Source organism: Pieris brassicae, chromosome 1 (assembly GCF_905147105.1).
Source record: "Pieris brassicae chromosome 1, ilPieBrab1.1, whole genome shotgun sequence".
NCBI classification, from domain to species: domain Eukaryota; kingdom Metazoa; phylum Arthropoda; class Insecta; order Lepidoptera; family Pieridae; genus Pieris; species Pieris brassicae.
In genome coordinates this window covers 3,144,554-3,159,811 of record NC_059665.1, presented here as the reverse complement: position 1 = coordinate 3,159,811, position 15,258 = coordinate 3,144,554, and the positions used below count along the sequence as shown (strand labels likewise).

Here is a 15,258-nt window from a genome sequence, read left to right as displayed (position 1 = left end):
CATACATTCCAAACAATATTTTTTTCGGAGTGGAACATTTGTATATAATTTGATGAGATAGATGCAAAAGTTATATCGCGTAGTTACGGGACCGACACATTTAACATAAACAATAATTTATTTCAGACTATTGATCCATTTGTTAAATCGATTAGAACAATTCAGAATTAGGCTATATACTAGTTGTAATAAATAAAAGAAACTATGTCTTGACCCATCGCCCACTGGTGAAATAACCTGTGACAAAGGTTATTTCATCAGCGCAATCAGTCATCCCCATCCTAGTGGGAGTGCTTCAGCCAAATGGACAGGCACGACCGGGGCAGTACCACTTTTAGAAAACCGGCGTGAAGTGAAACAAAAGGTTCGCCTTCTTGTACTCGCGTTTCGTGCCGTGAGAAAGATTCCCGGAGTCCAGCCACGTCAGGGCAAAATACGAAATATCATCCGTATCACCTCCATCCGTCCGTCATTCCACAACTAAGCGTTTTCTAAGGCCACGCAGCACATAGTGATGTGGAACCAGTTGCCCACTGAAGTATTTCCGAACCATTTCAACTTTTAGAAAAGAGCGTACCAATTCTTGTAAGGCCGGCAACGCACTTGCCAGCCTTCTGGCAATGTCAGTGTCCATGGGCGGCGGTATCACTTAACATCAGGTGAGCCTCCTGCCCGTTTACCTCCTATTAGATAAAAAAAACCACCATAACACCATACAATATTTTACCTTAACTTTGAGGAGACCATTATTTTCCTAATGATGCGATTTAAAGTCTCCATAGACAGTCATTCACGTCTCCATAAACGTCGCACTCTCATTGACGCATTGTAATTTTGTTTACAGAAAGCATTGAGATAAATCAATACTATAGAAATGCTTTTTAATAAAAGATTTTCCCTGAATGAGAAAATATTGCTAAAATCGATTTCAAACCAGAACCTCGAGACTGACATAAGGGTATCCGTGGGCTATGTAAAATGTTGGTCGAACATAGATCGCAGCTGTTTCAATACTTCTACAGAATTGTCAAATTTCTTTGTAAGATTAATAGCAGGTGACGCGGGTCCAGCCGGCAAGCGAACTCCGCCCATATATATTATGAAATTATTTCCGGAGAAGTTGTCACCTGGGTCTGTCTAAACGCCAAGTCCACCAGACCAGAAATAAAGTCCTTTTTTAGGATTGCGTGATCGCGTGGCTGGTAGTATGAAAAAGAAAAAAAATCACAAAGGGAAATAAGATGTATCATGAACTATTGTAATAAACTTCTGCGAACCAAGAAGAAAGACATCGTAAATAAAGTACTATTTTATTAATATTTTTATTCCCTGTATATTCCTTTTTTGCGAATTTTATTCCGATATTCATACAAATTCCGGTTTATGTATTAAAAGCAAATAAATTAGTTTTTTCTTTGGAATTCGATGACTATTGTAATCTTATCGATTCGTGGAACGTAGAGATTATGAATGTGATTGGTTTGATAAATATAACAGACAGTATTTAGCAAGACTGCAGAGATATAACTACTTTAATTTTAGTGCGATCATATAATTATTTAAAATGTCTTTCGGTAAGAATATTATTGAATATATTTTATAAGCTTTAGTGACTAGAAAGTGAAACATCTTTATAATCCCTGATTTTCAATCTTATTTCATAATTAATATATTTTGTGTCAGGCAATTATCTTGTTAGATAAAAATTATCAATTTAATTCACGGAAAAGATTTAATTTGCCAATATTGATGTTGAACAAAGGTGTTTTAAAAATTATGATTGATATTAACGATCACGTTATGTGGAGTTGAAACATTTTGAACTTCGACTTTATTGCATTAATATATGTGTCATGTGTTAATATAGGCCACGAAGAGGGCAGAGCTGTGATAATTAAAATCTCAAGGCCAATGTAGTACCTAATTCATACAAATTCTAAACCAGTGATTGCTAGCTTAGCAACTCAGATAAGCTACGCATTAAAAGTAGGTTAAAGATATTGCACTTAAGCTTCAAACTATAGAACTACATTGTTTCATATTTAAATATATATTACCATAGTATCAACAACTTGGAAGCAAAAGTTCTTAAGCCGTCTTTTGTTAACGTAGCTTTTACACATTTTAAAGCGAAACGTCAGAAAATTTTAAAATTATGTAAAATAATTATTAGTTTATAATAATACATAGCTTCAATCCAGTAAAAAAGTGTTTTCTTAAACCTTATTGAAGCGTAATCAGAAATGCATGCCAAGTTTTTTGGCAATTTAATTTTATGCCTACACATTAACTCTAACATGTGATGATAATATAATAATATTGTCTTTTGTTTACGGATCAAATAAATCTTCCATAACGAATATAGCTAATTTCTGCATCATCAGTGAGAGGAATTATGTAAGGCATGTAAGAATTCCGCGTTTATGTTAGTTAAGGAAATTATGTTTAAATGTTCTGCCAGCGCCTATCAGCGCCCTCTAGTTGTCCGATTTGAAAACATAATATTTGTATCATTACATATATTAATTGGAAATGTATAAAAGGAGAGTTTTTTACATTTTTTTATGAAAACGTAGCAAAATACAATCTGTAAAACATTTTCCGACTAAATTCTGACCAGAGGAACCGGAAAGTGAGTTAATAAATTCAGAAATCCAATAACGTGTAGAAAAGTTTTCGCTGTTTGGAAATAGGTGTATTTGTGGCTATCACTTTTTTTATTTCAATACACTTTTAGCGTGGATTTCATATGTTACGTATTCATTAGTCGAATAATTGATAAAAATACAATTAAGATAAATTTATCAAAATTATTATTTTGTGTCTATTACCTAATTAATGTGTTTTCATATATATTGTCTCATAACTAGCTATATTTTATATTTTGTCTTGGCGGTGTGGACACTATGGTTACGTTATAATCTTTAAATTATTTAATAATTTGTGAGTAAAAAGAAATAAGTCAATTTTATCAAAATCTGTCCGCCTTAGGAGTTTAGCGCACACAAGATTAATGTATATAAAGGCATGAACAGTATAAAATTCCTGTACCCTGTGATAACGGCCACTCATTAGCCTTTGAACTCAAAAGACATGGAGAAACAAACCCAGGAATTGCGTTAAAACCTTACTGAAAATATGGACATAATAAGACAGACTTGTACCATTGAGAACTTTGCTCAATATTTTTAGTTAAACGCTATACAGTCATTACTCTATTTGCTCAGTAAAATTTCTGTATATTTTTTTTCGCCAACAAACAACCCCGTTAAAGTACACACAATAATATTTTCATGTACCAGGTTTGCAGCTGTTCGCATTATTCAGTCTTTAAACTTTTCTTCTTCTAAAACTTTGTATCTGGGTTCGCATAAAAAGGCAACAAATTTGTCTTAAAAGTTCAAAATGGTACACGTTTCATTTAAATTTCATCGAGTTGAGTTTCCGACCTTTGTATTCAAATGGTATATTTGCAAATATTGAGTTGTTTAATGAATTGGAGAATTTAACTGTCTCTTTTGTAAGCATTTTGGCTTAATTTATTTACTTTAGTTTATTTGAATATAGAATAGGCGTGGCGCGAATTAATGTTCGACTCCCAACCCTGAAATCATGACTTCATTCGAATCTCAACACTACAGCACGTTTCCTAATAGTTATTTTGCATACGTTACTTAACACCTTACGTACGGTACAGAAAAACATCATGAGTGTTTTGGTTGACCAAAAATCTTAAGATGAGGTTGATTACCATTTAGTAAAGAAATAGAACAAATTACAGATACAGAAATTCGAGGCTAATCATAACCATATTATAGTTTGGTTAAAAGGCTCCAATGTAATATAATAATATATATACAGTATACATGTTATGAAATATACATACTTTTAAATAAAAATTATACAAATATTATTTAATTAATATATAGTTTGAAGACAATTGAATATACCTATAAGTTTCATGTCATAAAATAATGATTATATCAACATTTCGATATTCGATCCTATGACTGGTCAGTCATCAGGACGTTGATGATTTTATGTTTATAAAATTGGTAAATTTCTAACGTTAATATAGTATATTAATGTAAACAAGGATTTAAATAAAACTAAAGGAGTTCTACGATTTGACGTGTATCTTTTGTAGATCCAAATGAACCGTACATTGGCTACCCACCACCCCCTATGCCTTTCGTTGGCATCGATCCATTACCTGCAACACCATCCACGTACCCTGAGCCTATTGAAATACCGGACCCAGTAGAAGTCGTTGATGGTAAGTATACAAATTTCTTGGATTTATCGAAGGTAGCATTTGTAGAAGTTTTAAAACGCATATATAGTAAGGGTAATTTATAGATGATAAGATGTCATGTAGAACATAGTATAATGGTTGCAGTATCTTACAAAACCTTGGCGATTGAAAAGAGTGGCGTTAGACTTTATCGCCAGTTCTTCTTTTCCATTCCACACAAATCAAGGATTTGAGAACTGGCAGTAAATGTAAAATTAGAAGCATTTTATACACATTTCTGTTTTTGACGTTCATGAGTGTACATCGGTAACCTATATGATTTTAAATTTTATAAAGACAAAAGATACTAGTGTTTTACCTTCGTGCTTGCATGCCATAACGATAGATTAGATCACATTTGGTGCATCCAGTTTTACCACTTATACATAGATATGTTTGATGAATTAGAGGAAAAATGTTCAATACTGGTTAAAATCGTTATACAATAATAATATATTTTGAGGGCGATTCGATTTAAGTATTTAATATCTCTTATTTTCGAAATTAATTCAGGGAATTTAGAACTTACTTCGAGTTACAAATTCGCTCAATGCCTAAATATACGAAATGCGGCGAAGGAAAATTTAACTTTTTTCAAAAAGATTTTGGCAGTATGGTTTTTAATAGCTTTTATCCGATGTGTTGATCACGTGTTAGTAAGACTAAGCCCTTTATACTGTTTTGCATTTTAGTTTACCATCTCTAACACCTTGAATCCCCAGAATGAGCTCTATGTTTTCAATGGAAAACTATACCATAACCATAATAGTTGTGCAAATACGCTCTTAAGGCCGCGAAGTGACATCCTGGAATAACGCATATATTTTTTCAAGCACCTCCAGTGGACTGGGCACCAGCATCTCGTCAGACCGCTTACACCCTTTTGAGTCGTGCATATTTAGCTGGCAAAGAGGGTTGGGATCGCAGTCCGTTATGGGCTATTAGGTCGTACGTAGAAAATGGTCTGATTCCTGGCAAGCTAGCTGTCATGCACGGTGCGGCATACGTACCTTTACGCGGCAAGGAAGTACCCGTCCACGATTTTGAGGTATAGTAGTTTAAAAATTAAGTATTTATCGTGTTTGTAATATTTTTTAAAGTTCTGAGCTAGTACTCTGTAACTCCCAGGTAGCGATTGCGATTCCAATTTGAATGTATTATAATTTTACGGCGAGAATTAAATTTGCGACATCAACACGGAGTTTTAGAGAACATACATTGTAGATGTAGCTACTGTTGGCTTCAAGGCGACTCTCATGTGTAGTAGGGGGCAAGTTTCATCCCCGACTAAAATAGAACTATTCCTGTTTTGTGTGCATCTTACATTCGCTCGTACGTACTTATACAAATGATCTGAAAAAAATAATTAACGTGTGGTCTCTTTTTATCCGGGTATTATTTTAGTTAAGACGTTACAATTATACTGAATAATTAAATATATTCGTAGAATTAAGATGACATCTGTATAATGATCTGGATGACCGTTCTTGTGATGGTGTTGGGTAAAGCTTGTGATATCTCAATTTTAGGTCCTTTGCGCACAACCAGAAGCCGTCCAGTGGGTACCTACAATGGATGACGCGATTCCTGATGGGGCTATACCAGCCGGAAATACCGGTGATGGCGAGCCACTTTACCTTGGTAGAGTTAAACATAGAGGTTCTCTTACACCAGGAAAAGTAAGTTTACCAAATAAATATTAATAATAAAATAACCGATAACTCATAATAGGTAATTTGGTTTGCCTTTTTTGCGTTTTTACATAGAACAAATGGACAGGAGGCTTATCTGATGTGATACCGCATCCCATAGACAATCACACTACCAAAAGGCTCGCAAGTGCTTTACCGATCTTTTAAGAATTGGTACGCTCCTTTCTTGAAGGATCTCAGTGGAATTGGTTCGGAATATAGATTGATTTTAGCTATTAAAATGTTTAGGCAAATATTGTATACTCTCAAATCGGTAATTAATCAAGCCACACGGGTCGTCCCGTGTAATTTAATATAAATTAGCGACGGATTAAAATTGATTAGGCAAATATGAAGTATTTTGACCTATAAAGGTCACAAATTGTTAATTGTATAATGTATTTAAAATGTGTAAACCAAACCCATTACTGATAAGGAAATAGATTGCAATTTATGAGTTGTCTGATAAAATTATTGATATAAAATGTGCAATATTCAGAATTAAATAAAAATCCATACAACTAATATCTTATCACATGATAGGTTTACAGATAAACTTAAATTAAATCGTTTCAAATGTTTTATAAATTACTGATATTCATTTGTTTATTGAAAATGGTTTACTTATAATAACTATTACATTGCGATCATTGATTTTTTAAACCAAATACGTTGCCATTACGGGTCAACCTAATGCGGCAAGTATTGACTGATTCATTGATTTTTTATAAGGAAGTACAAATTGTTTATTTTACACAGATAAAGATAAGTCCATCGCCCGTTTTACGCTAATGGAGCTGCCGTTAGTTTTGCTGCCTTGATTAGGACCAACATATTTAAAAGATATACATATAGCTAAATGATGTCGACTAATGTTTCTGTATAGGACTTTCTTTTTTGTAAAGAATTCTACTATGGTAGTCGAAGCAACTCTTTAATTGTATAATAAAAAATCTGTAGATGCGAAATTAAAAAAAAAACTGAAAAAATAAAATTGCAGACTACAGAAAACAACTCAATATCCATTGTTTATTAATAACCAATTCATGAAATATGATAGATCAGTTTATGATTTCAATAACACGCGTTTTGACGTCATAATGATCATGGATATAAATAACGCTCGTGTTTTGTTTTAGGTTCACCCAAGTCACAAGCGGTGCTACATTTCGTATGGAGGCTCCGAAATTGGTTACAGAAAATACGAGATACTGTGTGAAGTCTAATTTGTTAGATGATTGTATTTTTGGAATAAACTTAAAGCGTAATGTTTTTATAGATTCGTGTTTTGTTTATTACCTTAATCTTAAATGTTGCATGGGTTTCTATAACGTATTTAAAAAACAACTCGTTTTTTTTGAGATATCAGAAATACCAGTGTAGATAAAATTGTAGAACATTTTTTTAGTTTATGTTTATAATTTGGCTAAACACACAAAACACAAAATGACGAACTTTCTCGTTTATAGTTTAATGGATTTTTATCAATTTATTTTAAGTTGTTGTCTACCTAAACAAAATATATAAAAAATATCTACGAGACAAGTACATATCTAACGAAACTAATTGAAGAGAGAATTTGTTACATACTTTACATAACTCGTTATACAACTCAAATTCATGTTCTGAAAAATCACTCTCAATAAATTCAAGTTTATATTTTGACTAAAACAGTAATAAAATTAAAGGTTATCCTATATCTATTTAGTACTTTAACTATTTATATTAATTATTATAATTTATCATGAATACATTGTTAGAAACGACTTCTGTTTTAATATATGTATATATTAAAACAGAAGTCGTTGTTATATTTATATTTTCGGTTCTTGTCAGAGTTATTTTAGGACTTTTAAAAAAGTTTTTTAATCTTCCAGAGCTTTGCAAATGTAAGCTTTTGCATTTAAAAACATAATTTTATTTCATCTTTTGAATATTATTTTTTCGGAATATATAGTTATAGAGAATATAATATTTAGTTATGCATATAATAAACAAAATTTAGTCGTAGCAGAGTTTAACCACGACATTAACTGTTCAGGTAATACATTTCAATTTACCTGTTCTATACTTTTCTTTATCTGATTTATTTTTATTTTATATTTACCTAAGCAGGCAGTTGTTCGACAGAACCAACCAGTTGTTTGCTAGTTTTCTGGCAGCGTAAGAGTCGGTGATTACCTAATAACACGTTGTGCAGTGCAAGCCGAGTTGCCAATAAAGCTACAGTGTAACTTTTAAAAGTAAATTTTCTGCTGCTGTCGTATAACGTAATTCTGGCAATATTGAGAGAACTATACCGGCTTACTACTACTACGCTACTTATACTTGGCATTTGTTGTAAGGCAACGTCTTCACAGTCCTTTATAAAAACCAATATTATTATATAATTAATTTCAATAATATCATTTCACTAATTTATTCGTTAAGTAGGAATTGAGTTTCTAGTCTAATAACATAGATATAAAATATAACAGTACTTGCTACCTTTTTTCGACATAATAATGACATTTAATGGACCTAAAAACAAATAATAATAGTCGGGACTCGTGGAAACGAAAGATAAAAATAATAATATTGTATTGACTAGACTCTTCCCAAAACTACATAATAATCGTTATTTTATTATGTCGAAAAAAGGTAGTAGTAGGAAAATTTACACAATACTTTCTATGAAACGATAGTTATTTTATTATGTAGTTTTGGAAAGAGTTCAATAAATACAATATTAATATATTATCTTTAGTTTTATACAAGTACTGTCTATAATTATAATTACACCTTTACAATTATATTTTTTCTCTGAATTCGTTCCCAAAGTCCCCATTAATATGTAAGTACGTTACGGTAAAGGCGGTCTATCTACATTAGTTAACCATTAACTATCACATTCATTAGTTAGAGGCTCAAAGCAGAGATTGAGGATCAAATTTCTGCAAAGGACAACGTCGTTAGGCCAAGTTATATTCTCAATTAACAACCACCACAACATTTCATTATTGAATTAGATTTAATAGGTCGACTAAATTAAATACGCCTATTATCATTCATACATTTATGAAAAGCAATATACACTAGTGTGGAGTTTAGGGAATAGGTTTTATTCAAATAATTTCAAAAAAGATTGCCAAATTGCAGTCACAATATTTCTGCTCAAAAATAAAAATTGAAGAATCCGGTAAGACTTGTCAGACACAAGCGAACCGATTATATGTTAAAAGCTAAAGAGGTAGCTTCTACTTCTGAATAGTATTTTACAAACCACTTAATACGACCGAGTCCCTGGATTCTTCACCCGCTCCTCCGATCTCATAACTAGAAAAATGTGTACCTAATCGTTATATTAAATTTCAGTTTAAACATATAACTTGTAATGATATCGTTAAAACATTTAAGCTTATTAATTTTTCAAAAGTAATGATATATGTGGTATGTCCATAGTCATTTTAAATTACGTTATTGATGTAATAAGTTCTGAATTGTCTGTAATTTTCAACAGATGTATCGATTGTGGAGTCTTTCCGGACCAAATGAAATCAAGTAAGATTAGATCATTGTTCGAGGAACTGAGGGCCTTAGATGGGCCTTGACAAAGTCCCCTGATCCATCAAACTTCACACCTGTTCAGTACTTGCCCCGCGTGGAGTAAGATTTTTGAAAAGATAATGGTTCTTTACATTTTAATAAAAATAGACTCTTTCATAATAAGCAGTATGACTTCACTAAGCGTCGCTCCACAATCGATGCCGATGTGAAGTTGATTTCAGACATATTTTTGTGACTCAGTCACACTCTCAGATCTCACATCTCACTTTCAGACAGACTTTTGTGAACTATCAAATGCCTTTGACTGTGTTCATCCTGATATATTAGTTGGAAAGCTCCTGCACTATGGCGTTCATGGCAAAGCTTCCAGCCTGATGAATTCATATTTAAAGAGAAGGATCCAAAAAGTGCATGTGAATGGAGTGACCTCTCCAGGTTCGGAGGTGTCAATCATCGTACCCCAATGTTCTATTCTCGGGCCTTTCTTATTTCTGATTTACATAAAAGACCTCACATTTTTTGCCAACGCAGTTCATAAGATGGTATTGTTTGCTGATGACACTTCACTGCTATTTAAAGTGAATAGGAAAAACGTATTATTCGACGATGTGAACAATTCTATCCCTCATATAGTTAACTGGTTTAATGTAAATAATTTACTGAGAATAAAAGAAAATGTATTAGATTTAAAACTAGCGTAAAGCGAGATATTGGTAGCCTGAAAGTTACGGACAGTGAACTAAACTTTGTTGACAAAACTGTCTTTCTAGGTATATAACAATACATAGTAACTATTACACTGCTAAAATTGTGTATCATATGCTGCATATGCTACTTTCGGGTGCTGCTGCAGAGGTTCAATTCCTATTTTTGCTGCATAAGCGGGCTGTTCGGTGTATTTGTTGTGTTTCCCCAAAAGAGACGGTACGTAATTAGTTTAAGGAATTAAATATTATGACACTATATAGTCAATATATTATTGAAGCCTAGTTGTATGTACAAATAAATATAAACGATTTTAAAACAAATGGTGACTTTCACCAGTATAATACTCCAAACCGAACTAATTTAAGTATACGAACAACCAGGCCCCAGAAGATAAACTACTCTTTATATGAAAATTGTATTCATTTTTACAAAAAAATCCTAGCTAAATTAGAGACTTATCGCAAAATTTATTCAAAGCTCTCGTTAAGCGTAAATTAATCAATAAAGTTTTTATAAATTTGACGAATATTTAAATGATCCTAATCCTTAGTATTGATTTCCTCCAGTTCAAACAATTTGTATGACTCAAAACTTAGCGATTAAAAAGAGTGACAGAGAGTTTCTTGCCAGTGCTTCTTGCCCGCTCTACGCACTTGACTTGCGAACTGGTAGTAAATGTAAATTTAGGATTAATTTAACATCTTTTATGAAGTTCATAAGTGTACTTAAACCTTTATTAATGAAGTTATTTTCAGTTTAAGTTATATTGGCAGACAAATAGACAAGATTTTTAGGTTAAGGATATATAGGTACCACACCAGTACATTAAAATAATCCAATAGTCACTAGTCCCAAGCCATTGGTCACTTTGTATAATCTATTACGCCTATGCAGGTAATATTTACTACTATTCTAGACTGAACGTCTATAAATCTAACCTTTCTGATGAAGAAATCATTCACGAATCTTGCTGATTATAAATCAATGTTAAACTTTGTCGGTAATAACTTCAAATTTTGGAACCATTGAGGTATAGGTAGGTACCTAATGTAGTAAATATTCAGTAGTTTAATATTATTTTTCTTTATATTTTCTTTTAGAAATTCAGTAGTATTAACAAAATTCCGATGTGTATGCACGGCACGAGTAACGTAGTGACAACTAATCCAACTGTATGGGAGTGACGGATAAATTGCAGTTCTCCGTACACGTAGCCACTTCACGGTCGCTATAAATAATAAAGTATTTTCTTAGTAGCCAAGTCATATTGTATAGAATTGAACAATAACTTATAAGGAGACGGTTGAGGACATATATACGTTACATATACGCGACATACGGGTGCACAATATAGTTTATATTATGCACCCGCAGCAGATAATTGACTAAAAGAATCTTCCTATGGTCATTTTTAAACTTAATGTACCAACTGCTTTCAGGTAGCAGTGCTTTAAATTGATTTATTAATTTTAAATTTCGACAATTCCTTATGTAAAGCGAATAAAACAACGACAAAAATATGACTCAAATATCTTTTTTAGAACCAATAAAACGTAATAAAGTGTACTTTAATATGGACAGGTACGAATATGCGGAGTTTTTCGATAAAAGCGAAAGATAAATTGGGAATTTAATTTATACGCAGCAAGCTGTTGCCGGCCGCGTGTTTGGTGTCCAGTAGATATATTGCTGACTTGATGTTTTAGTTTCCCCCAGAGGATTTGATTTATTGCTTAACAACCCTTGTGAACCTCACGTGTGTGCTTGTTCATTTAGGTTTAGATATTCTGCTTTGGCTATTGTGTTTTATACAGCTACTGTTCTACTTATATTTTTCTAATCCAAAACAAAAACCAAACATTACCCTCTATTTTGATTGAAGGAAAAGTTCAAATTAAATATGGTAATTAAAAAACATGAAGATTGAAAAGTGTGGCGTCTCATGACTTAATGAGATGACAAATTTACTGATGTAATTTAAAATATTTTTAAGGTTCATAAGTATACATTATGGTAGATAACCAAATATTTTAAATGATATCACGCACATTTCTGCCTTATTATAAAAATTATGTAAATTCTCTACATATTAAATAATAATATCAGTTCGAATGTAATAAAAATCGATGCCTATCAAGTCGTAATTATTTTTGAGTGCTGTAAGGCACCTTTTGTCAAGTCTGAGTAATAATTGCGCTTTGTTCTATATTCTATTAATTGCTTCTGTCAAATCAAATGAAGATTTGAGTGTTATTATTTACTTTTGTTTCACAATTATAACGATCTGCCCTCTTAAGTGTATAATATGTGTTTGAATATTGCAAGATTTATAAGCTCCTAAAGATTTGCTCTTAATTGGCCATTTCACGTTATTTCGAAATAATTAATATTTCGGTATTGTTTAAAATTTAATACCAATAGTTGAGGCACTTTACAATAGCTTATAATAATATTGTTGGCTCTTGTGTTATCTATATAATAGACCCAAAGGACGGGAAATGTTTATGCTTTCAGTTTTGCCCATTTAGTCCCATAATGAAGGGATCAGATTGCCTAAGTCTACTTTCCCTCTAGAGACCGGGAAAAGCCAATGCTTATACGACAATTTAAAATTATTTGTTGTTAATAATTAAGATGGTTTGATTTATTTACATCATTTAAAAGGTTAACATGAAATTCTGAAACGCAATGGTGTGCAAGTGGCATAAATACCGCTTCCGTTTAGATGCAAAAATGAGATGAATATTTTAAGGAAGAAAAATGAAAATCCAAGCGTTTTTATATTTTGTCCTCTCGTCCATTGCCTGCGTCACTAATTCATTTTAAATCCATTAAAGGTACCTCCTCCTACGTTTAATCCGAAATAATTACTGTTTTAGAAAAAAAAATACATTACAAAATGTTATCCATTTATTTATTAATATTTATCATATACAATAATAATTAATTTTACAAATTACAGTTGCGATTGCAAACACAAGAACACGTTTGCGATCTCAACATTAAATTTATAAAACAGATAGTTATCGTAATTGAGTACAAATTTACAATATTGAATTCGGGATTGCTACTAGAAGTTACAAAGCTGCAGGTGCGGAAAACATGAAACGATTGTCAACGTGTCTAGTCCAATCACAGTTACGCGACACGATCGGTCTTTACGTTTCACCAATCAAACAAAACGTGCCAGCGTTCGTGTTTTGTTTTACATTCTCATATATTAAATTTTGTTAGTTTCGTATCATTGCATATTTAATTGTATTGGAATAAAAATAATTAGAAATACATTAGCCTCGCAAAAACCTTATTAAATTCTACCTAAATACATTTATATGTACATTAATTATACAGTTTAAGCTAACAATAAATATACTATATTACGCATTATTAAAAGATTACATTTCTTTATATACAGTTACGTTCGTCATAACAAATCCAAACTCAACTTAAAAAAAGAGAAAGCCCACCCTTGAGATAGGAGGTGAATACAATTTAATTTCAACTGTCTTTGCTTAGGAGGTCTTTGAAATACGAATCGAAGTTTAATATTAGAGTTTACAATGGGCATTACAGATTACTGTTGATGATCTAAATCACTAGTATACTATAAAACAATATATATAAAAAAATTATAGATTTCTTCTATATGGAATTCCGGTGAAATCTATTAAAACGAATAAAGTATGGGTGAGTTATATTGCTATTTTTATGAGATGAAATTTTTAATAATACCATTCTCATGAAAATTTTATTGCCCCTAAATTCACGAGTATGATATAAATAATTTTCAAGTTGTAAGTCGCTCGACTTTTCTCATTTCGCTGGGATTTGGGACGTCACTCTTACTTATAACCTTTTATCAAAACTTCTTTTTGGAAACGGTGTACTAACTCTATTAAAACTGTGCAACAAAATAATTATTACTCATGAAAAAATTAACTTTATATGAACTAATTAATTGCTGCACCGTTTTAAGAAAATATATCTATGTCTTTTATCAGGTTAAACACAATTTGACATACTATACATTGAAGTTTTTTATGTTTTTATAAAGTGATTGTATATCTAATAATTTATTACATACATAACTCAACGTTTCGAATGAGTTTACCGTAGTCGTGGTCTACAGACTTTTAAAATAAACATTTTCTTTAAAGATGGTCCACGACGTTGTCTCTTAAAACAGTCTTATCAACCGTTTATTAGGTAGTTTATAATAATAGTAATCTGATTAAGGCATATGAAACATTCATTACGAAATATACTAGTGTATTAGTGCTTGTTAGCGTGTGTCCACAATTTTTAAATTTACATATAATAGGAAGATGTCTCAACATTGAAAATTTATTGTTTCATAAATAATATTTACAGATACATTCTAGACATCATAAATGTTTAATTACAAAGTACATGGAATCATTTATACAGAATATACTCAACCATAGAGTTCTTGAGGTGTAGGAGTATGTCGAGTACGGTATGCTCGTCAAATCCACGTACGTTCGTCACCGTTTCCGGTGTGCGGGTCATTTACAGAGAAGTCGCCGCGGCGCGCGGACGTGCCCCGTCGATGTCAAATGCTGCTCATCATTGTATTGTTATATGTGCTGTGAAGCGAGATTCGCATCGTACCTGCAATGAATGTCATGGAAAATTAACTTTTACCTGTGTATACAGTACACAGGTATCGATTGACACAAATAAAGAGTAAAATATTAGTTTGATATTCAATGCAATGATAGAAACTAGAGATGTTGAGATAAACATTAAACATCTTAGCCAATAATAAACAAATATAATATATGTAAGGATAAAATAATGCAAGGTCCTTGATGCCTTAGCATCTAACACAAGAGGAGTAAAATACCGCGATTTGTTTCTTATTCATTTATTATTGCGATTATTCACAACAGAAACTGAAGAAGAAATAAATTGAAATGAACCATTGAAGCCCATATACATGATGCTATAATTTGATCTTCATTTAATGATAATACCATTCTGGAATCGGTCACAGGA

General features: G+C 32.0%; 2 protein-coding genes across 2 annotated transcripts in view; one reads left to right on the top strand and one right to left on the bottom strand.

The window, feature by feature from the left end:
• Nucleotides 1–1,498: 1,498 nt before the first annotated feature.
• On the top strand, nucleotides 1,499–7,263 carry LOC123715549. Its single transcript, XM_045670645.1, has 5 exons — nucleotides 1,499–1,574; nucleotides 4,148–4,276; nucleotides 5,128–5,342; nucleotides 5,824–5,973; nucleotides 7,125–7,263. The coding sequence occupies exons 1-5, from the start codon at nucleotides 1,565–1,567 to the stop codon at nucleotides 7,209–7,211; spliced, it is 591 nt and encodes a 196-aa protein (XP_045526601.1). The 5' UTR covers nucleotides 1,499–1,564; the 3' UTR covers nucleotides 7,212–7,263.
• A 5,963-nt stretch (nucleotides 7,264–13,226) lies between these two features.
• LOC123715023 (tachykinin-like peptides receptor 99D) overlaps nucleotides 13,227–15,258 on the bottom strand; it is an 86,579-nt gene continuing 84,547 nt past the window's right edge. Inside the window, exon 10 of the mRNA XM_045669809.1 lies at nucleotides 13,227–14,871. Within this exon, the coding sequence (XP_045525765.1) occupies nucleotides 14,813–14,871 (59 nt within the window). The 3' untranslated portion in view covers nucleotides 13,227–14,812. The remainder of the gene's footprint in view (nucleotides 14,872–15,258) is intronic.